Source organism: Patella vulgata, chromosome 3 (assembly GCF_932274485.2).
Source record: "Patella vulgata chromosome 3, xgPatVulg1.2, whole genome shotgun sequence".
In the NCBI taxonomy this organism is placed as follows: Eukaryota; Metazoa; Mollusca; class Gastropoda; family Patellidae; genus Patella; species Patella vulgata.
Genome location: NC_065881.2, coordinates 10,758,392 through 10,782,766, shown reverse-complemented (window position 1 = coordinate 10,782,766; position 24,375 = coordinate 10,758,392). Strand labels below are relative to the sequence as shown.

Sequence of the window (24,375 nt, the reverse complement as noted above, 5' to 3'; positions counted from 1 at the left end):
TTTAAAATAAAAAAAACATTAAATGTAGATGTACATTATATTTGTACATATATTTAATACCATTAAATTTACATGTATAATATACACTTCCTGTAAAGTGCTGTTGGTGAAATTTGCATACACATTTATGTTATCTGAAGATGAATACATAATCCTTTAATGTCATTTATCGATTGGAAACATTACAGAACTAACACAGTTATATGGGACAACAATCACTGGTTTATTATACACAAACACAACGTTTCGATAAGTATTTTCTTATCGTTATTAAGCACAAAGACATTTAATAGACTGGAAGGTCTGTATTGTTGAATGGTTGAGAGCGAGACATTAAGTAATATATTGTAACAACAAGAGGGCCGTAGGCCAGAGTGTTTTTACAATATATTACGAAATGTCTTAAGCTCAAGATCATTAAACAACTTATAACACAGACACAGTGAAATACGTCACGCGAGTCCAATATTTCATCTAGTATAAATAATGTACGATTGGCATGTTTCCCGTACGATTATTTGAAATAATGGTACACCAAGCAACATCAAAGGGTGACGTCACATCTGTATTTTAAATATATAATGTACAATATAAGCCTTACTTAATAACTAAATGTCATTGTGCTTGATAATGATAAGAAAATCCTCGTCGAAACGTCTTGCTTATGTATAATAAACCAGTGATTGATGTCACGTATAACTGTGTTGGTATGGCCTAATGATCTAGTATCATGCCTCGACCTCTAGCTTGCGGTTGTGATTTCGATCCCTGGTGTGAGCGTATGTGGCTTGGAGATGCCTTCTCAACCTTGTGGGTTTACCTCTGGTACTCCGATTTCCTCCCACAGGAAAGACCCCAGCATGTGCACAAAGATAATAATAAAAAAATAAAAAAATTGTCTGCAATATCACCTTTGGTGGAAGGGAAGTGGACGTTTTAAACACTTAAGTACATACATGATAAATACATAATTGAGTGTATTAAGGAATGTATGTTGTTGTATTAGATGATAGAGATACCTGTATAGTTGTAGTGTGTTTACTGACTGTACACACCTGTATAGTTGTAATATAGACACAGAGACAGGTGTTCAACACTCATCATAAACAGTAATATATTACTAATATTGATCATTTATTATCATCATGCTGCTGATTCTATTATCTGAGGTCCCGTGTACACATTGAAGTGCACATAAAAGAACTTTTGACAGTTAGAATTCAAAATAAGATTAGGCTGTAGTCCTGCTGCCTTGGCAAAATTTCCCTCTTAGCACATTGTATGGTGTCTGTACATGTATGTCTTCATTAGCCCAGTCGGTGCAGAAAAGTAGGACTTTAAACCCCATTTCATTTCATTTCTTATTGTTTGTCTATATATTTCTAAATTTACAGTGTAGGTAAGTTTTTTTTTATTGACATATCTTTAAGATAAGTTCTGACTACTTACCCGTTGAATGAAGACAATAGAATCTGTGATTACATGTACCTTTACATAGACCTGTTATAAGAATGTCACTTATCACCTTAAATACCCAACATATTTTCTTATCCTAGTTACACATTCCTTTTGAATGACTGGTAAGGTCAAGCCTATTTAATTTTTAGATAGTTGGGGATTGTAATAAACAACTTTTTCAATTCTAGTGTTCGATCCTTTGTTAAACATACATTATGCAAGAGCTAAATCTGCCTATTGCAGGTCTTTATTTAGGCCTGAAATGTTATCTAAACTATTAATTAGCCTAGACATTTATTAACTTATCCAGACATAATCAACTCTCGATGCCATCGCTAGTCTGACGCTAGGCCGAAAATTCAATTGCTAAATACTTGTTTCAGGGTGGATCAATTTGACCGAAATTTTCAGCAAATTCCCTTTACATTATCTAGTTTTTAACTATTATAGTGAGAACTACCAGCTCTTCATCTAATCTCCCATAATGTATCTTTAAAATTTTAATACTTGGAACCAAAAGCTCTTGAGAAGAGCAACTTAGTAATTAGTTTGTTTCTAGACATTTACATGTAAGTGTTCCCGAGGAACAGGTCAACTGGTAACAGGGTTTCGATTGCCTGGTTGTACGTGACAAGGAGTAGGATCATCTGTCCAATCTCGTGGGTTTTCTCTGGGTCCTCCGGTTTCCTCCCACTGCTAAAGACCCCTACGCGCAAATGAAGTATTGAAATAAAATTGAACCATATGTTAGTCCTGAAATCACCTGCTAAAGACCCCCATGCGAATGCGAATTATTGAAATAAAATTGAACCATATGTTAGTCCCGAAATCTCTCTCTCTCTCTCTCAATAACTTATGCTATTAACTACATGTAGCTTGTGGACTGAGTTTGAATAGCTAGAATATTTGGCAGATATAACAAAGTTTATTTATACACTACATAACAATGTAGAATGTAATTTGTGTCATACACCAAGCTTGTATTGATTTCTCTAGAATATTTGTTTCACATTCAAAATATACCGGTGATTATACATGTACATCACGGGCGGCGTGACCCATGATTTGTAGGAGGAATAAGATACTGTCACGGCCCCCAAAAAACAATATTTATTGGTGTGTGCGGGGTCAGGGGTTGGGGAGGTAGTCCCTCCCAGTGCCACTTGGTAATATTGGGTTGTGTGGAACATGCTAGAAACTATTCACATTCAAAATATACTGGTGGTTATACATCAGGGGTGTGGTGACCCATGATTTTGTATGAGGAATAAGATCCTGTCAGGGCCCCAAAAAACAATATTTATATTGGTGTGTGAGGGGGAAGGGGGGCCTCCCATTACCGCCGAGTAATATTGGGCTGTGTAGAACATGCTAGATTCGATTTGTAGCATATCTGAACCATGGTATATGTTTGACACTGGTTGAACATGATGATTATAATGTTGAAAACCGCATGATTTTTTGCCATTTGCACAGGGGCACAAAAATTCTAAACCATGACACAAAGCTTGTCATTGCATCCCCTGTTACTTAGCCCTTGTTATGCATGTAATCATTCAGATTTTATATGTAAATTCAGTATCTACATATATGTATACATGTACATGTATGTATCGAATAGGGCTGAAGTGATACGCTGTACCATGATAGAATACAATATCGTGTCCTAACCCAACGATACCAGTGAATCGTTTCAGGGCTAATATTGAATATCCACAATACCAATCAATATGATATATAACTTTTTATGAAATACAATATTAAATACAGGAGGACCACACTAAACACAAACAAATCCTACAAGATAAACCCCCCGGACAAACCTAGATACTGAATTTACAAACCTACATGTAGATACTGAAGTACAATATTAAATACAGGAGGACCACACTACACACAAACAAATCCTACAAGATAAACCTGCGGACATCAACACCACAAGAAATAAACAAAAAATATCAAATCAAGTGGTAATGGACCAGGGGGCCAGTCGTAAGCGTCCAGTGCACTGTACAGTCCAGGGTCTGTAATGATACAGACTTACATGTAATCTCAAAAAAAAAAAATGTCACATTTCCTGAATACTTTGTAGGTGTAAAAATATGATTTTTCCTAAAAACTTCCAATGTACATGCATTTGTAAACTGATGTCTTAATTGTATCTACATGTACACTTACATGTTGTATGATGGTATGGATTTCTTATGTTGACTTCAGTAGAGATTACATACATATATATACATTTAGTCATGTACGTCAAGTCTTGTAATTAATTTGACGATATCCAGAAGATATTGATGGAGATATTTAAAGTATTCTGTAATGTGTAAATTACATTGATATGGAACATGTAGTCGACAATGTAGATTTATATTATACATGTACAGTGATGCAATTCTGCTTCGACTGGGCTAATGAAGACGGGCATGCACCATACAGTGTGGTATGAGGGAAATTTGGCAAAGACGGCCACGCTGCAGCCTACTCTTATATTGAACTGCCAAGGGAAATTTACATGCATGCCAGTCATACAATCTATATCTAACAGTTCTTAATATCCATCATCGAATCTTCTCTTTCTCATATAAAAATCAGGTCTTATTTTTGTTTTGAATTTGTGCAAATTATGATATTGGCAGACCCAGGAAAAACACAACAGAAGAGGTAATATAGGCCTAGCCTGTTCCTCAATTCGTTTCTGTGAATAAAATATTGTTTATACAAAAAAAAACAATAGAAGTAAATGTATGACCTTTATGTCAATAAAACATTCATTCTTATAATTTAATAAAACTATAGCACAACCACGAATCATTCGAAATATATCTTAAATCTGCCTATTGCAGGACTTTCTTTTGTCCTCAAATAAATTATTGATTATCGTAGACAGTTAATCAACTTTTTAAACCATAATAAACAATCAACCCTAAATTGTCAAACTGTCATAAATTCCCTCAGAATAAAATAATGTGACTGAAATTTTCAATATATTCATTTTACATTATCTATTTTTGAACTATTATGGCAAGAACGGACAGCTCTTTATCTAAATCTTACATAATATATCTTAAATACATAAGAAAATATTACATGTAGTAACAATATTTGTTAAAGAGTCAGAATATTGATACAATAATTCCTTATTATTGTTAGACATTATCTCCTAGTGTATATTTATTTATTTAAGAATTCTATTCCTTTGTTGTTCAAATTTCTCTTGTTGATTGGATTCCCTGGTTTCATTTAAAAGTTAATCTCCAACTTCAATTAGAGGATTTAGATTGGGGATTTCTAATTTGTTCTTGATGACCCTGAAGTCACCCTGCGACAAATTATCAAGATTAATGGGAGAGAGTTTGGCTGTTACAGTATGTTGTGGTGAGGAAGCTTTGGATGAGGTCATTGTTGGACAGGTCATCACGCCAGCTGTCGTCTGCACTTTAATCAACCGGCCTGACAACTGGTCAACACAATTTAATGTGAAATCACCACTGTGGACAAGTTATTCATATTGATTCACATAACTACTTGACCTTCATGTACATGTCGGTTGTATGTGACAAGGAGTAGGGTCGCCTGTCCAACCTGGTGCGTTTTCTACATGTCCTTCGGTTTTCTCCCACTGCTAAAGACCCCTACGCGCAAGCGAATTATTGAAATAAAATTGGATCATGTGTTAGTCCCGAAAAGACCTAGTTTGTGTGGAGTGGACGTTAACCCCCCCCCCTCTCTCTCTCTCTCTCTCTCTCTCTCTTTCTCATATAACTAACTACTTGACCTTCATGCACATGTATTTAGTAGAATTGACAATCATGCATGTAGGCCGGTGGATCAAGGGAGAGTATTGCTATTGGGGATGAGAATTTATAAGACCAAGTTTTTCTAGAGCAGTTTTTTGCATAGATTTCGATTCTTGGTGGTGATCAGGTGGTTGAGGGGGCTTTGACTTGATATTTGGGGCGGGCAGGGGGGGGGGGGGGGAGAGGTTGTGCTACATGTACATGTATGTCCATCACTAGACTTTGTCCTCACCAAGTTGAACTCACTTAAACACAACATCCTTCATGTATTGAATTAATAAAACCCTGAAAGAACAGGGAATTACATTGGTTTGGCCTTTGTGTAATTTTCTATGGTCAGTGAAGAAATTGTGTGTTTTTGATTAAATTTCACGAATAATAAGCCTGCAACATAAATCAGTGGATTTGAACAGTTGTGTTTTTTATTACCATCCAAATATACATGTACATGAACATTTTCTTCACAAATGATTTAAGCATTAATGTCTTTAAAGGAGGCAGGTCTTTAACTCAACATCATCCAGTCTTTTACATTGACTTATTGATCAATATCATCCAGTGTCGTTGTATTACTGAGTGATATACAAGAATGAATTGACATAGGTATTTTAACTTTCTGCTCCGACTGGGTTAATGAAGATGGCATCATTCCGCTCCAACTGGGTTAATTAAGATGGCATACACCATACAGTGAGCTATAAATGAAAATATACACAGTGTTCTGGTATACATATTGAATTTATAATAATTACAGTAAATGATTCTTTCATGTTGGTTAATTGATTTGTACAATAATTTGACCGAGTGTTATACAATATATAGCTATAGATATACACGTATTTAACTTATAATAATTAACAGTAAAGGATTCTTTCATGTTAGTTAATTGATTTATACTACTTTCATCGCCAGTATGGTTTGTTACTCATACAGTAATAGTGGCTTTTAATTAAAGGGGAAATGGGTGGCCGAATGGTTAGCATGTGCGCGCTGTATCATAAGGTCTGTCATTGAGTCAACTGGCAGGGTTACGAATCCCCGGTTGTATGTGACAAGGAGTAGTGTCATCTGTCCAACCTCGTGGGTTTTCTCCAGGTCCTCCAGTTTCCTCCCACTGCTAAAGACCCCTATGCGGAAGCAAATTATTGAAATAGAATTGATCCATATGTTAGTCCCGATATGACCTACAATGTAGTTTGTGTCAAGTGAGTGGATGTTAAAGACCTACATGCAAGCAAATTATTGAAAGAAAACTGAACCATATGTTAGTCCCAAAATGACTTAGTTTGTGTCAAGTGAGTAGATGTCAAACCTCTCTCTCTCTCTCTCTCTCTCTCTCTCTCTCTAATATAGATCTATGGTTACAGGTTTGGTCCACCATACAATATTAGGTAGTGGCTTTTAATTGAAAAACCAATATTGCCATGTGTTGTTCAATCTCACTACAGTACAATGTATTCATCAATAGAGATTGACACGGGGTCAAGTTCTATTTAAAGATAATAAAACACCTACCTACAAGTACCTTGTTTTAATTTTTACTACAATTCTTCCATCAACATGTATTATTATTGTTCTCAATGAACTATAACAATGCTTTTGAACTTTGATCTGCTACCTGACCTTATGTTGTCCATGTGTTTTTAGTTTTTCCGAACCAAAGCAATATGTATTGTACATTATATGTGTACTAAGTATCCAACTAAAGTAGCGCTACTAACAGTACCTGATTTACAGGTATCTTTTAGCTTGGCAGGCTGAAACAGAGAGTCTCTCTTCAGGTAAATCTGGCACTGGCTACTAACCTTACCAGAATGAAAGTACCTGTCAAGCTAGCTTTAAGCTGCTTAAAGATGGGTTCCCAGAAAAGTATTTATCGGGTGGTTATTTCCAATAAAAGTATGGCAATTTTGGTATATATGGAAAGTAGAGATATCCAATCTTACTTGAAAAATACTGGATTCCCCAAAAAACACTCATGGAGCGTATACAGGACAAAAATGTAAGGGTTCCCCTAATCAACAGCCCGACGATTATGACCTTCTGCACGCAAGATGTCAAAGGTCACAAGCGAACATTGAACGCTTGATGTACAAGTTGATAAACTTTATGAAGAGTTAGACGTACAATACTTTCTGAGATAAAAATGACGGAAAAAGACGCCGGTAGTGGATAATCCGAGAATTTAATTAGGATTCGATATTTGTAATAAATAGTAAGCGATTAAAGATAACATCGTCTTATGTATGCAATGATTTCTCCTCTGACTCCCAAGACGTGACGTAAACATGACCTGGTTTGATCGAATTTTAATAGCAGGGCATCCCTTCGCAATTACAATGTTTGAGAAGGATTTGAAGCATAATTATGACAAATTAATTAGTTTGAATATGTTTTTGGTCCATATATACCATTAAATCACCCAGTTTGTACGCGGGAACCCATCTTTAAGCTCGAAGATAAAATGGGGTTTAACGTTCTACTGTTCTGCTCCTATACTGGGCTAATGAAGATAAGCATACGCCATACAGTGTGCTATGAGGGAAATTTTGCTCAGACAGCGGTGCTACAGTGTACTCTTACATCGAATTCTAACTGCCAAGGGATCTTTAACGATTTTAATCAGATGTCTACATGTATCATATATTAGATATACAGAGACTGCCCTTAAAGATACATTATGTATCATACATGTATATTACATGTATCATATATTAGATGTACAGAGACTGCCCTTAAAGGGACAATAACACTCTTGCTTCCTTGACAGCCCCAGAAAATAAATGATAGCCTTATTCTAAGTATTAGATGTTTAAGTGTCCTACCTGTTGTGTAAATTATCCATTACATCGCATTTTACTTGTCCAAAGGGTTCGAAAATATTTTTAAATCCAAGTCACATTTGAAAAGGTTTACATAAGGCTTTTCAAATCATTTAGTTGAATTTTTCCAATTTTTTAAATTATGTATTGTAAAATAGTGCAATTTGTTGACCAGAATAAAGATTGGGACATATTATTCAGTTACAACAAGAGTGGTATTGAGCCTTTAAAGAAGAAATTAATATAAGACTCTTTGGCTTTTATTCAATGTGGTTAAAATACAGATCTATATTACGTTTCATTTTTTTATACTTTCGATGGCCTCTATACTACACGAAGATCTGATCGTTTGTAGGGTCACATGAGCGCCTTTTGACCCTATGACCTCAGGCATTTGACTAACCAATCGGCGTTGATGTTTCTAGTGGTTTACCCACAGTTCCGTGTACTTTATGCCACAAACTCACCGTAACAGACTGTTTCATTGACTAATCCCTCACATCATCCAGAACATGGGTTATATAACAATTCCTCCAAATCCTTGTGTAGTAAAGACAAGTAAAACGAAATTTTGAACTATAAAAATCAAAACAAAATAGGACATGTGTTTTAACCCTTTTAGGTGCACGTTGTGAGAATTACATACATGTAGCATGTATCATGGGGTCCATATGGAACTCCAGTTATAGTTCAAAGCTTTTACGTACAGATATATTTGAATTAAAAGGCAGTAGATTGGGTTTTATTTGCATTCATATTTGACATCTGAAAAACACCTAAATTATTATCCAAAAACATTTTAGTGACATATGGAAAAGATTTAATAATTCTCACAAAATTGCTACTTTGTGTACTATATGTGACAAAGAGGTTAAATGACAATTCATGCTTGATACAAAAAACATTTATATTTTTGGAATTCATCAATTAATTTTTATACGTCCACATTCATAATGTGAACGTATTATGCCGTCGCCCCTGTCTGTGTGTGTGTGTGTGTGTGTGTATGTATGTGTGTGTGTGTGTGTGTCTGTGGTTCGCCTACAGGGCGCAATTCTTCATGGATTTTCTTCAAACTTGGTATACTTATTCCTTATACCCCAAGGAAGATCCCTATTGTTTTTGGTGCATGCCCGACCCCCCGGGGCAGAGCCACGCCCATTTCTAGTATTTGTTTGTTTGTCGTCTACAGGCCACATTTCTTAACTAATAATCTTGAAACTTTGCATACACATTCTTTGTACCCTAAGGAACATCCCTATCGTTTGGGGTGCATGCCCAACCCCCAGGGGCAGAGCCACGCCCATTTTCTTTTCGTGTGTCTTTGTGTCGCCTACAGGGCGCAATTCTTACTGGATTTTCTTCAAACTTGGTATACTTATTCCTTATACCCCAAGGAAGATCCCTATTGTTTTTGGTGCATGCCCGACCCCCAGGGGCAGAGCCACGCCCATTTCTAGTATTTGTTTGTTTGTCGTCTACAGGCCACATTTCTTAACTTATAATCTTGCATACACATTCTTTGTACCCTAAGGAACATCCCTATCGTTTGGGGTACATGCCCAACCCCCAGGGGCAGAGCCACGCCCATTTCCCATTTTCTTTTCGTGTGTCTTTGTGTCGCCTACAGGGCGCAATTCTTACTGGATTTTCTTCAAACTTGGTATACTTATTCCTTATACCCCAAGGAAGATCCCTATTGTTTTTGGTGCATGCTCGCCTCCCCGGGGCAGAGCCACGCCCATTTTTTGTATTTGTTTGTTTGTCGTCTACAGGCCACATTTCTTAATGTATCATCTTGAAACTTTGCATACTTATTCTTTGTACCCTAAGGAACATCCCTATCGTTTTGGGTGCATGCCCAACCCCCAGGGGCAAAGCCACGGCTATTTTCTTTTTTATGTCTGTGTGTCGCCTACAGGCCACAATTCTTAATCAATCGTCTTGAAATTTTTTCATATGAATTGCTTATACCCTAACGATGATCCCTATTGTTTTTTTTACCCCCAGGGGCAGAGCCACGCCCATTTTCTTTTCTTTTTCTGTCTGTGTGTCACCTACAGGCCACAATTCTTAATCGTCTTGAAAAAATTTCATATGAATTGCTTATACCCTAACGATGATCCCTATTGTTTTTGGTGCATGCCCGACCGCCAGGGGCATAGCCACGCCCATCCATTATATTTATTTATTTGTTTGTCATCTACAGATCGCATTTTTTTATCGTATCACCTTGAAACCTAGCATACATATTCCTTCTGTCCTAAGGAACATCCCTATTATTTGTGGTGAATACCCAACCCCCAGGGGCAGAGCTACGCCCATTTTCTTTTTTTATGTCTGTGTGTCACTTGCAGACCGCATTTCTTAATCGATCATCTTGAAAACTTTTTTATACTTATTCCTTATAGCCTAAGGCTACTATTTATACTTATTCCTTAATCCTAAGGCCGACCTCTATTATTATTTTTGGTGCATGCTCGACCCCTTGGGACAGAGCCACGCCTAATGTTTGTGTGTCTTGTGTTTTGCCTACAGACCGCAATTCTTAACAGATCCTTTTGAAACTTTGCATACCTATTCGAAACGCCATGCTTTTAGAATAAAGACATCGATTGTTTTAAAATAAAATTGTGTTCTGTTAATGTGAACGAAGTGTTAAACTGATAGCAGTCCTACAACCCAGTTTTATTTCACAGACCCTCAATGCAAACTGGACCATATCAAACAAAACAGGAATGTGGACGTATATTGCTGCGTTAGCGATGCTCTTGTTGGTATTTGTAACATGCAGACTCTAAAAAAGAGAATACACTGGCATATGCAATATGGTATCAGGCAGCAAACACATTAGCAAAATTTCTACTCCGAGTTATCAGTTAGGGGTCCAATTGGACCCCATGTTCTCTTCAAGCATTAGGCTTGATTTGCATGTAACGCAACTCTGCATGTGGGAAGCAGATGAATACCAATCTCTTTGCTACGTGTAAAAATGTATAGGGGACAAAGTCACTAAATTTCAGAAAGTTGTGCCCAGTAGTTACAAAACACATAAAATATGTGCATGGGGTCAAAAGAGACCCCACGTGCACTGACAAGGGTTAATCAGATTGGCTTTTATTTTGTATTGTTATAATACCCATTACAATACATGTATTTGGAGAATACATTTACATGTATTCCTGGTTTTAATACAATCTCCCGTCTTCATTAGCCCAGGTTAGGAGCAGAACAGAAGGACGTTAAACCCCATTTCATTTCATTTAATACAATCTTATATTTTAACATTCTTGTGTTTTCTACTTTCAGATGTCGTTATTATTACTGTTAAAATACGTCTACAGAATGTTAATGATGAAATTCCTGTTTTTAAAAATCAACCGAAACCATTCTTCGCTGTGGTTCCACAAGGTGCTAGACAAGATATTAAAGTTTATGAACTAGTTGCTGAAGATCCCGATGGCAATCGAGTATCGTATTCTCTTAATTCAGGTATGTGACAAACGTGGCTTTTGCGATACATCTTCCCTAAAACCTGGTTTGTCTTAGAATCCATGGTGGTTAAGTGGGTAAGACGCTGGCACGCTAGCCTGGAGGTCGCGTGTTCGATCCCTGCATTCGCCTAGAAAGTTCATATGGATTTTGATGTGGCTTCCCCTTATCAGTGGTGCAGGACGAGGACCTGGCTGTCTAGTCATTGGCGTACACGTAAAAGATCCCTTGACAATTGGAATTCGATATAAGAGTAGGCTGTAGTATCGCTGTCCTGGCAAAATTTCCCTCAGAGCACACTGTATGGCGTATGCCCTTCTTCATTAGCCCTATCTATACAGGAAAGTAGGATGTTTAACCCCATTTGATTTCCTTGATTTTTCTTCACACGGTTACACAACTGCAACAACCCTTGTTGACTACTAGGACGACTTAGCTGCTGTGGGTGTTTGTTTTGTTGCTTGGCAACCTATCTTTCTACACATTGTTACACAACTCTATCAATTCTATTTCAGGAGCAGAAAGCCGGTTTATTGTGAGAACAACTGCTACTTTTTCCGATAGGCTGAATCGTAATGTTATAGTTGGGGAAGTCCGGACCGTGGGATCTGGCACGTTTTCACGGCCAGATTACCAATTAGTGATTCAAGCAGTGGATACCACAGACACAACCCAGGCAGCCATAGCTACTGTTTTCGTTCGAGTCGGCACACGAAATCCACAGTTTTATGAAGATTCTTATACTGGTAAAATACCGGAACAAGGTGCTCCTAATCAACTGTAAGTTTCTGTTCATTGGGATTTTCCGGCGTATTTTCCGTTTGTCAGTGGTGCAGGACGGAGGGCTGTCTAGTTGTTTGGATGGGATAAAAAAAACAAGGCCCTGTGTACACATTGGCGTGCACGTAACAGAACCCTTGGCAGTTGGAATTCGATATAAGAGTAGGCCGTAGCACTGCTGTCCAGGCAAAATTTCCCTCATAGCACACTGTATGGCATACGTCTATCTAGATCAGCCCAGTCAGATTAGAACACTCCACCCACCCCAGCATGTGTTTTATCAAATGAACCAGCATGACCCTGTGAATGTTTTAGTCTTGGGCGAATTTGTGCCCTGGACGAAGCCGTTTATCCTGCTAGTACACTGTAATTAATAACTAAGTTGATGGATCTTAAATGCGGAGTCCAACCTCGTGGGTTTTCTCCGGTTTCGTCCCACTGCTAAAGACCACTACGTGCAAGCAAATTATAGAATAATGTGTAGTCCGGAAATGACCTAGTTTATGTTGAGTGGATGATAAACCTCATTTCTCTCTCCCTCTCTTAAATGCGGAACAAAATAAAGATCTTATTTTTATGAGATTGCAAAATCTGACGATGAGGCCTGAGTCTGAGTGTCTGGGACTACATACATCCTAAGGCAAGGGCACCCATCTTGAAGTGTCTGTGACAAAAGAAATAATAATTCTAAATCTATTTACCATAAATTATTCCAATAAGCATCATGTCTAATATTTGTACATTTTTCTTTTTTCAGATTGCAGAATCAACTCAAGATTCAAGCTATTTCCTTTCAAAACAAAACCATAACATACGAATTATTTAAAGGTGGTGTAAATAATACGGATCCGTCTCCATATTTCACCATTGACAGACAGACGGGTGAGATTAGAACTACCAGCACCCTAACAAGAAAAGATCTTGACTACGATATAGCAGAAAAGAGTCAAAGACCACCAAAATTTCCCCTAACTGTAAGGGCTACCGAAGCAGAAACAGGCCTTTTCAGTACTACTCCTGTAAGTTTATCGTTTTTTGGGTTTTTTTTTGTTAATATGAATTATCATCTAATTTAGTTTTCACGATGGTAGACATAACTGGAATAATGAAATGGGCTTTACAGGGCATCATTTTTGACAGGCATTTGCGCGCTCGCGCCCGCCTGCGCCTGTAATCTTGAAAACACAAGCGCGGGTTATAGCTCCTGCTAAAAATTCAGACAATTTCGACAGTTTTATCAAGGAAGTCGAGCCTGAAAAGTTAAATAAAATATTATTGTATCCGAAAATCGTGAAGAGTAGTTTTGTTATGGTATCGAGACATTTGGGTTGAAGATTATTAGCTTGGTTGTCAAGTCTCTCCATGACGTTTGCATTCACGAAAGATTATTATTTATTAGTGATAGTATTACATTAGTAATAAACGATTGATCGTTTATAAATTAAATGCTTTCCGTGTTACGACGTTAGTTTTGTAAGAGTTTTTGATTGTGAAATTTGAATAAATATAACGTTATGAATTTCTGTCGTGGTCATATAGAAAGCGTCTGGATAATCACGATATATATACATTCCTTTCGCGCCTTTGGCATTGAGCCAGAGATTTACTCGAACGTCCAAGGTAGTGTTTTCTGTTGTAAGCATAAGACCGGTAAATCGAGTACTTGACAACCAATGGCATGTTCAATGAGCGTATTCGTCTGCTAGAATTTATATACAATCAACAGAAATATTGACTAAAAAATGTCTCGACACTGAAATTGTGTACAACTACACACATTTAATAATTGGGATGTCAACTCTGTAATTGATTCTAATACCAAAACGGATTCACAAGGCCGCCAATTTGTAATTAATATTTGTTGCAAAATTTGTGCCCGGCACCACGAAAAAGTTTCACGTCCTCAGCACTTACGTCAGTTAATAGCTAATAAGTACTATTAAATAAATAAATCAATTGGATTTTTAACTGTTTTTTTTTTTCTACACCATGGATAGATGGTAAAAAAAAGCTCTTGCGAGCAAATTTGCGGGTGCGTTTTTATGTGCTCCCGGAAATTTAAGTGCAAGAGCTTTTTGTGACTCCTGCATGTTTTACAGAAATGATCCCCCATCTTTAACGTCCTACTTTTCTGCACCGACTGGGCTTATAAAGACGGGCGTACACCATACAGCTTATTCCTATTTCCATTCCAATTCTTCAGGGTTCTTTTATGTGCATGCCAATGTGTACACGTGACCTTAGTCTTTTTCGTCCTCTCCGAATGACTACACACTGTTCCTGTTCAGGCCCTCCGTCCTGCAACCACTGACAAGGGGGAGTCCACGTCAGAACTTTCTCGCCCAACGCAGGGATCGAACACAGAAGCTCCTGATTGGCAAGCCAGAATCTTATTCACTGAGCCACAGCGGCTCTCTAGATTAAACATGCATTATGCAAGAGCTAAATCTGCCTATTGCAGGTCTTTCTTTAGGCCTGAAATGTTATATAAACTATTAATTAGACATTAATTAACTTATCCAGACCATAGTCAAACCTCGTGGGTTTTGTTTGGGTCCTCCGGTTTCATCCTACTGCTAAAAGACCCTTACGCGCAAGCGAATTATGGAAATAAAATTGAACCATATGTTAGTCCGGAAATGACCTAGTTTGTGTCGAGTGGACGTTAAACCCCATTTCTCTCTCTCTCTCCCCACTTTAAATTTACCTGTCTTACTTTTTCAGTTGGTGATTGAATTAATCGATATTAACGATAATAAACCGATATTTGAATATTCAAGATATCAGAAAATTATTCCAGAAGACTTTAGAATTGGCAATTCTATTTTACAAGGTATGTATAACATTATTTATTTACTTTCTGGGAAGGGTGGGTGGGGCTTGGATGGCCGAATGGCTAATGCGTGCTTGTTGGATCAGAAGGTATGTTATTGAGTCAACTGGCGTGGTTTCAATTCCCCACTTGTACGTGACAGGGAGTAGGGTCGCCTGTCCAACCTCGTGGGTTTTCTCTGGGTCCTCCAGTTTCCCCACACTGCTAAAGATCCCTACGCACAACCAAAGAAGCCTTTTTATGTGTATAGATGGCAAAATGAAAAGAAATGGGGTTTATCATCCGCCTTTTCTGACTCTCTCTCTCTCATATAGAGCTAATGAAGATGGGCATACGCTAGACAGTTTATTATTGAAAAAATATTGAACAATATGATTGTCCCAAAATGACCTGTTTTTTTGTCATTACCCCCTCCCCTCTCCTCTTTCACCTCTCCCTACTTTTTATATTCGATGTGTATGATTTTGTTTTCAGTGAAAGCTGTTGATCAAGACTCTAGTACCAACTCTGAGCTGGTATATTCCGTTGATGATGGTAACTTTACTATAGAAACAGTCAATGATGTAGATCAAGGTTACATCGGTATCATCCGAGTCAAAGAGTAAGATTCATTATGTCACTTAGGCCAAGAAAAAAAAACAACCATGTTTACGGTTGCTTGCTGCCCCCCAAATAGAGTCTGTCGGCCGTTATATTTTTATTTGTCAATTTCTACCAAGAAAAAAAAAAACCTGTGTTTACGGTTTCTCAGCCCTCAAAAATCTTGTTGTTTGGTCTTTTGTTTTTTTTTTGGGGGGTTTTGTGGCCTTTCCTTCCTTTCAGTTTCACGTGCGTCCAGATATATCGGAAACAGAAATTAATATTATAGTCAAGGCTCCGCATGTGTTCACTACATCTGTCATGTATAATTGGAAACTGTAATTATCGAAAGCCAACAACAATATTGTTACTATTATAATAATTTTATTTGTATTACTATTATAATAATTTTATTTGTATTTCAGACGATTAGATTATGATCGTATCGTTGGTCACATGTACAGTTTTACAGTTGTTGCGTCTGATAAAGGTAGTCCCGTACAGACAGGTATAGCTAATGTACGTGTTGTTGTAACTAACGTAAACGATGAACCACCAGAGATAAAGATTGACGACTCCATTGTATTCAGTGTGAGAGAAGATGCCAACATTAACTACGTCGTAACTTTTATACAAGCTACTGACCTGGATGGTGATCGAGTCAGATTTTTCTTCTCACGTAAGTAATAAGCGAGAGAAAGAGAAAGAAATAGGTCTCAGCCTCCACTTCAATCTGATAAAAAGGAGCCACGGTGGCTAGGTGGTTAAGACGCTGGCTCGCTAGCCTGGAGGTCGGGTGTTCGATCCCTGCATTGGCCGAGAAAGTTCATCCAGATTTTCCGACGTGGTTTCCCCTTGTCAGTGGTGCAGAACGGAGGGCCTGACAAGGACAGCTGTCTAGTCTTTCGGATGAGACGAAAAACCGAGGTCCCGTGTATACGTTAGAATGCACGTAAAAGATCCCTTGGCAGTTGGAATTCGATATAAGAGTAGGCGATAGCACACTGTATGGCGTATGCCCGTCTTCATTAGCCCAGTATAGGAGCAGAACAGTAGGACGTTCAACCCCATTTCATTTCATTTCATTTCATTTCAATCTGATAAAAACACAGATCCTAATTTCGTTTCGTTTTTTATAGTTCAAAATTTCGTTTTACTTGCCTGTACTAGGATCTGGAAGAGTTGTTATATGTGGCGTGAGGTATTAGACACTGAAACCATCTGTTAAGGCGACTTTTTGGCGTGCCATGCACGGAACTGTGGGTAAACCACTAAAACGTCAACGCTGATTGATTAATCAATGTCTGATGTCATAGATAGGGTCAAAAGCCGCTCGTTCAACCCCTGATGAAGCCTTTCAGTAAAACTGGTCAGATCTTCAAGTAGTGTAGGCCATCAAATGTATAAAATAACGAAACGAAATATAGATCTGTGTTTTAATCAGACTGGAAGATGGACATACTTCATGATTGCGACAGCAGCACTACAGCCTGATCTAAAGAGGCCCCAATAAAGTGGAAATTAGTGCTGGCACGATATATTCTTCTCTTGTTGCTTCAGTAAGTAACCTGTCCCACTTAATTATCCATGTCGCACACAAACACCCTTAAAATGTTTGAACCTTATTTTGATCCACATTAAGACATTGCGTCTAACAACAGCTTACTTATAGCTATAGGTATCCCTGGCGAATACAAAGTTTTGAGAGGGAATTGAAGCAAATTTTTGATAGATTGGTTACTTTGAATATGTTTTTAGTCAAAATATATCATCAAATCACAAAGTTTGTACGCGGGAATGTATCTTTAAGATCTTGATATAAAATAATTTTCTTCGACAATCGACAGGACTTAAAATATCAATTATTCATTTATTCTGAGTAGGACGTTAAACCCTATTTCATTTATCCTGTTGTTTTCTTGGTCAATATTGACCTGGTTATGAATCGTGATAAAAAACGTATCGTAGAACCTGAATCGCAATACGTATCGTATCGAGGCTGTTGTGGCAATACCTATCACTAGTGGAAATGTATTACATATTTATATTAATCATATCCAACCTCGTGGGTTTTTTTCCGGGTTCTCCGGTTTCCTCCCACTGCTAAAGACCCCTATGTGAAAGCAAATTATTGAAATAAATTTGAACCATGTGTTAGTCCCAAAATGACCTAGTTTGTGTTGAGTGGCGTGGTTTCGATACCCCAGTTGTATGTGACAAGGAGTAGGGTCGGTTGTCCAACCTCGTGGGTTTTCACTGGTTTCCTCCCACTGCTGATGACCCCTATTGAATTATTGAAATAAAGTTGAACCATACATGTATGTTAGTCCCGAAATGACCTAGTTTGTGTCGAGTGGACAGTAAACCCCATTTCATATTGCGATGGTGAAACATTGGATGACTGTGTCTTCAAACCAGATCTGTTTTTTTATGACCTCCTTTGCAGTTGTGGTAACTCAATTTGTTTATTTTTTTCAGCTGATAGAGATGAATCAGGAATTTTCTCAATTAATCAAGACTCTGGCCTTATTCGTCTTATACGACCTGTTCCTCCAAATATTGATAAGTATGTTTTGAATATCACGGCTAAGGATGACGGAGCTTGCTGTGGAAGTACTATATCGTTGTCGAGTGAGGCGTATTTAGTAGTAGAAATCGTTGATGTAAATCAACATAAACCATCTTTCGTCGACTGTTCAGATTATAACGTTGCTTCTGTACTGGAACATCAACCCGTTGGTACAAAAGTTATAACGGTGAGTAGATTTTATTTAAGAACAATTCTAATACTGTATAATAAAAACAACTGTAATTAATACTGTATAACCAGAACAATTCTAATACTTTATAACATGAACAGTTGTAATACTGTATAACCAGAACAATTGTAATACTTTATAACATGAACAATTGTAATACTTTATAACATGAACAATTATGAACAATTTTAATAGTTAACCAGAACAGTTTTAATACTTTATAACAGGAAGAATTGTAATACTGTTAACCCGAAAAGCTGTAATAATGTATTACAAGAACAACTGTAATACTGTTAACAAGAACAATTGTAATACTGTATAACCAGAACAACTGTAATACTGTATAAATAGAACAATTGTAATACAGTTAACAAGAACAACTGTAATACTGTGTAATCAGGACAACTGCAATACTGTTAACAAGAACAATTGTAATACAGTTAACAAGAACAATGAGACCCTTTAGCACTTTTACCACCCAAAACTGTCTAAAACTAAGGTTCCCTCCAGTATCCCGATCAACTGTGAACTATTTAAGGACTGTATACCAGTTCTGTGATTTTGGCAGTTTAGGACGGGAGTCTCAGTGGCTAAGTGGGTAAGGCGCTGGCTATCTATCCTGGAGGTCGCGGGTTAATCTCATAGCACACTGTATGGCGTATGCCCGTCTTCCTTATCCCAGTCGGAGCAGAACAGAAAGACGTTAAAACCCATTTCATGTCATTTCAGTTTAAGGAGCAGTGGTTCAGGCAGATTCGAAAATTTGCTGCAAAACTCAATGTAGAAACGATAACGGTCAACCTGATTAGACACAGATCCTATTTCGTTTCATTTTTATAGTTCAAAATTCCATTTTACTTGTCTTTACTACACTTGGATCTGGAAGACTTGTTATTTACCTCGTGTTCTGCTTGAAATGAAGAGTCAACCAATCAAATGGTCTGTCGAATCGAGTGTTTGACCTTTTTGGCCCTGAACTGTGGGTAATCCACTAGTAACATCAATGCTGATTGGTTAATCAAATGTCTGACATCATAGGGTCATAAGTCGGCCTTTTGACCCCTGACGTGACCTATGGCTATAACTAGTCAGATCTTCAAGTAGTGTAGGCCATCGAAAGTATAAAAAACAAAATGAAATATAGATCTGTATTTTAATCAGATTGGATAACGGCAGAACAGAAAATCAAATTAGTATTGCCTTATGTTAATTGGATATTAATGTATTTATGACTTCATTATTTTTTTTTTTTTCAGGTTAAAGCCATAGATGAGGATCGAAATGAAAATGGACGAGTTACATACAGTATTTTACGGGGGCAAAATCAGTCACCACGTTTTAATATCAATGTGGACAATGGAACAGTTACGACTAACGTGGAGTTTGATCGAGAAACAACTCAATCATTTACTTTGACAGTAAAAGGCAACGATCAAGCCAATCCTTCTTTGGAAGGATACTGTACATTTACTGTAAACATCGGAGATATCAACGACAAATCACCAGTATTCGATCAACCCGAATATGCTGTGACTATTACAGAGGATTACCTGCCTGGACGTTCAGTAGCTAACGTACGTGCTGATGATGCAGACATTGGTGATAATGCAAAAGTAGAATATTTCCTGATATCGAATCCCGATGATATGTTTAAAATAGATCTGGAAGCTGGTATTATCTATCTTAACAAATCATTGACCGATGTAAGTACTAGGACTTTATTATTTCTTAATATTGTTGGTTGGGTGGCCAGATGGTTTAACGAGAGTTGATAAATTCTTTATTCTTGGTGGTTGGGTGGCCAGATGGTTTAACGACAGTCGATTAATTCTTTATTCTTGGTGGTTGGGTGGCCAGATGGTTTAACGACAGTTGATTAATTCTTTATTCTTGCTGGTTGGGTGGCCAGATGGTTTAACGACAGTTGATTAATTCTTTATTCTTGGTAGTTGGGTGGCCAGATGGTTTAACGACAGTTGAATAATTCTTTATCCTTTGTGGTTGGGTGGCCAGATGGTTTAACGACAGTTGATTAATTCTTTATTCTTGGTGGTTGGATGGCCGGATGGTTTAACGAGAGTTGATTAATTCTTTATTCTTGGTAGTTGGGTGGCCAGATGGTTTAACGAGAGTTGATTAATTCTGTATTCTTGGTGGTTGGGTGGTCAGATGGTTTGTTCAGTCACGATACGATACGCCTTGCAATTCAGGTGCTACGATACGATTCGTATCCTGATTCATAACCGGGTCAATATTTACCAAGAAATCAACAGGATAAATGATTAATTGATATTTTTAGTCCTGCGTATGTCGAAGATATAGAACTGTTTTACATGTATATCAGGATATAAGTGCAGGATGGAGGGTCTGCCAAGTCAAAATGTATAGTCATACAGATCGTACGAAAAACAAAGGTTCCGTGTACACATTGGCATGCATGTAACAGAACCCTGAACAGTTACACAGTCATTGTTTTTTTTAGTCGCCTTACTGTTCATTAAGGGGAGCTTTTTTCGCCTCTCCTCTAAAATACAAAAAACAACAACTGGTTATAATTCAAAATAAGGGTAGGCCATAGGGTGTACGGCCGTGTTCATTTGTCCAATCATTTCATTTAATTATTTATTAATGTCTTTCTGCTTTAATTTATTTACAGAAACTTTCGTATCCTCTGGTTGTCATGGCGAAGGATAAAGGAGTACCACCTTTAAACAAAACAGCAAATGTCGTTATCAAGGTTGCCGATATTACTAGCAAACCCCCGACATGGAACTCAAATGATTATTCAAGAACATATGATGTCAGTGAAACGGCGGGAAATGGATTTCAAGTGGCCGAATTTTCTGCTACATCAAATATTGATAATCCTAATCTTGTCTTTTCCTTAGTTAACAATGACGGTAATCCTACTACCATCCTGGAACCGTTTTCTATTGAATCAAGTGGTACCACTGTCAAATTACTCGTACACAGTTCACTGGATTATAATATCAAGGATTTGTATGAAGTTAGAATTCGGGTCACGGTAAGTTTATCACAAAAATATTTAAATTAAGTCTTGTCATGTAAAAAATTTACAATTGAAGAACTATGGTTCCTCATGAGTAATTCTCTGGCTTTCTAAACTGGAGCAATCTTTCACAGAGGATTACGAAAGTCTTCGAATATCTCTGTAAAAGATGACTACCTTCAACATGTGATGTCTCCTCACACGGCGTCAATCAATGGATCAATGGCGCGTGCATTGTTTACATAAGACGTTACTGGTTCGTGCGGAATAGAGTCTTTTACTCATTTTAATACCCATTTACACTCAATAGGAAATAATTTTTACCTACAAATACGTCAAACGTCTTTATTTTTTTTTCTAAGACATAAAAAAAATGTTTTAGAATTTAGTTTGTCGGAGGAAAAAAGTTAAAATCGCATCGATGTCATCCTTATCAGTGATTTTCGTGGACTAGCGAATATTCACTGTTGATCAGTGTGAACCTGGAGGTCTCGGATTGCCTCCCGAGTGTTCTTCTGGATTTTCCGGGGTGGTTTCCCCATGTCAGTGTCTAGTCCTTTGGATGATATGCAAAAAAAGAGATCCTGTGTACACACTGACCTACAGGTAAAAGAATCTGAATTTGAATTTGAAATAAGAGTAGGCTGTAGCACCACTGTCCGGGCAAATTTCCGTCAATAACTTACTGTATGGTGTATGACCGTCTTCATTAGCCCAGTTGGTACATAACAGTAGGACGTTAAACTCCATTTCATTTCATTTGTCATGAAACATTTTCTATGGCTTTGTTTTATATTCATGTACTGTATTGTTGGACCGCATAAATTAATAGAAAATTGTGGGGTTGGGTGGCCAAGTGGTTGAACGAGTGGATGTTAGATCATACAGTATTTCATTGAGTCTTGGGTTTTCCCCAATCTGATTAAAATACAGATCTATATTTCGTTGCATTTTTTTATACTTTCGATGGCCTACACTACATAGCGATAGGTCATGTCAGGGGTCAAAAGACCGACTTATGACCCTATGACGTCAGACATTTGATTAACCAATCAACATTGTTGTTACTAGTGGATTACCCACAGTTCCGTGAAAAACACGCCTAAAGCTCGCCGTAACAGACTGTTTCATTGGCTTATCCCTGACACCATTCAGAACAAGAGTTAAATAACAACTCTTCCAGATCCAAGTGTAGTAAAGACAAGTAAAACGAAATTTTGAACTATAAAAATGAAACGAAATAGGATCTGTGTTTTAACCAGATTGGGGTTTTCTCCTGATCTTCCGTTTTCCTCCCGCTGCTAAAGGCCTCTATGTGCAAGCCAATTAATATTGGAATAAAACTGAACCATGTGTTAGTCCCAAAATGACCTAGGTTGTGTCAAGTGGGTTTTAAACCCCATTTCTCTCTCACTCTCTATTACAAACTACTAAAGATACATTATGGGAGATTCGATAACGAGTTGGCAGTTCTCACTATAAAAAACTAGATAATGTAAAGGCAATTTGCTGAAAATTTCAGTCAAATTGATCCATAATGAACCAAGAACTAAGCGATTGAAATTTCCGCCTAGCCTCGATCATCATTACTAAAGTCAGTACGATAAACAGCATAATCTTGATTATCCATTAAATCGTTAAATCGTGAAGGAAAGTTATGCAGTAAATCAGCTCATAATCCACGAAAGATCACAGGCTAGCGATGCCATCTACAGTTGATTATTGTCTGGATAGGTTAATTAATGTCTAATTAATAATTTAGATAACATTTCAGGCCTAAAGAAAGACCTACAATAGACAGATTTAGCTCTTGCATAATGTATGTTTAAAGTTGCATATTTGTTTTTCTCTTCAGAATTTAAATCCTACGCCACGAAACAGTCATATTTCACCAAAAATAAGATTACTTGATAAAAACAATAAAGTACCATATTTTGTTGGAAGAGATCAAGCTATTACTATGTATCCTGGTAGTGTTGCTGAAAATATGGACCCTGGTCAAGTGGTCATTGATGTTAAAGCTTTTGATGATGACTCTTCTTCTCCTTATAATGATGTAAGTTTCACTGTTCTTGTATTCCATTGATATCTGTTCTTATACGTGGGGTTGGGTGGCCAAATGGTTATTATACGGTCTCTCATTGACTCAACTGGCGTGATTTCGATTCCCCGGTTGCAAGTGGCAAGGAGTAGGGTTGCCTGTCCATTCTCCGGGTCCTCCGGTATCTTCCTACTGCTAAAGACCCCTATGCGCATGCAAATTATTGAAATAAAATTGTACCAGGTGTTAGTCCCGAAATGATCTAGTTTGTGTATCGAGTGAAGTTAAACCCCATTTCTCTCTCTCTTAAGTACTATATTGGTGTGATTTTAGAATACATTCCATTCTTTTTATCTAGCCATGTCAAATTTATTTTCAGCTAACCTTTTCGTTGGAGCAAAAAGAAAATGTTTCAAATTTGTTCCGAATAACAAAGGTTGATCAAAATACGGCTCGAATTACCACAGCTGTTAGTTTTGATAGAGAGAAACAGCAGACGTATTTTCTTCAAGTGAATGTCGTAGATGGTGCCCCATCTGACATACCTAATCATACACCGCCTGGAACACCTAATAAAGGTTAGAATCTTTAGTCATTTCTTTAACTAAATGGGGTGGGGTTTGGGGCACAGTGACTCAGTGAGTAGGACGTTGGCTTGCTATCCTGGTGGACCCGTCGTTGGCTGAGAAAAGTTCATCAGGAATTTCTGGCATACCTAATCATGCACCCCCTGGAAGACCTAATAAGTGTTAGCATCTTTATTCATTTCTTTAACTAAAGGAGGGTGGGGTAGAGAAGTGG

General features: G+C 37.5%; 1 protein-coding gene across 1 annotated transcript in view; it reads left to right on the top strand.

The window, feature by feature from the left end:
• The window catches only part of LOC126815014 (neural-cadherin), a 67,650-nt gene that overhangs the window by 16,488 nt on the left and 26,787 nt on the right, over window positions 1-24,375 (top strand). Inside the window, exons 2-12 of the mRNA XM_050540527.2 lie at window positions 11,390-11,572; window positions 12,088-12,352; window positions 13,110-13,371; window positions 15,077-15,185; window positions 15,660-15,786; window positions 16,190-16,443; window positions 18,243-18,520; window positions 19,780-20,226; window positions 21,180-21,548; window positions 23,389-23,589; window positions 23,954-24,152. Coding sequence (XP_050396484.2) covers window positions 11,390-11,572; window positions 12,088-12,352; window positions 13,110-13,371; window positions 15,077-15,185; window positions 15,660-15,786; window positions 16,190-16,443; window positions 18,243-18,520; window positions 19,780-20,226; window positions 21,180-21,548; window positions 23,389-23,589; window positions 23,954-24,152 — 2,694 coding nt within the window. The remainder of the gene's footprint in view (window positions 1-11,389; window positions 11,573-12,087; window positions 12,353-13,109; window positions 13,372-15,076; window positions 15,186-15,659; window positions 15,787-16,189; window positions 16,444-18,242; window positions 18,521-19,779; window positions 20,227-21,179; window positions 21,549-23,388; window positions 23,590-23,953; window positions 24,153-24,375) is intronic.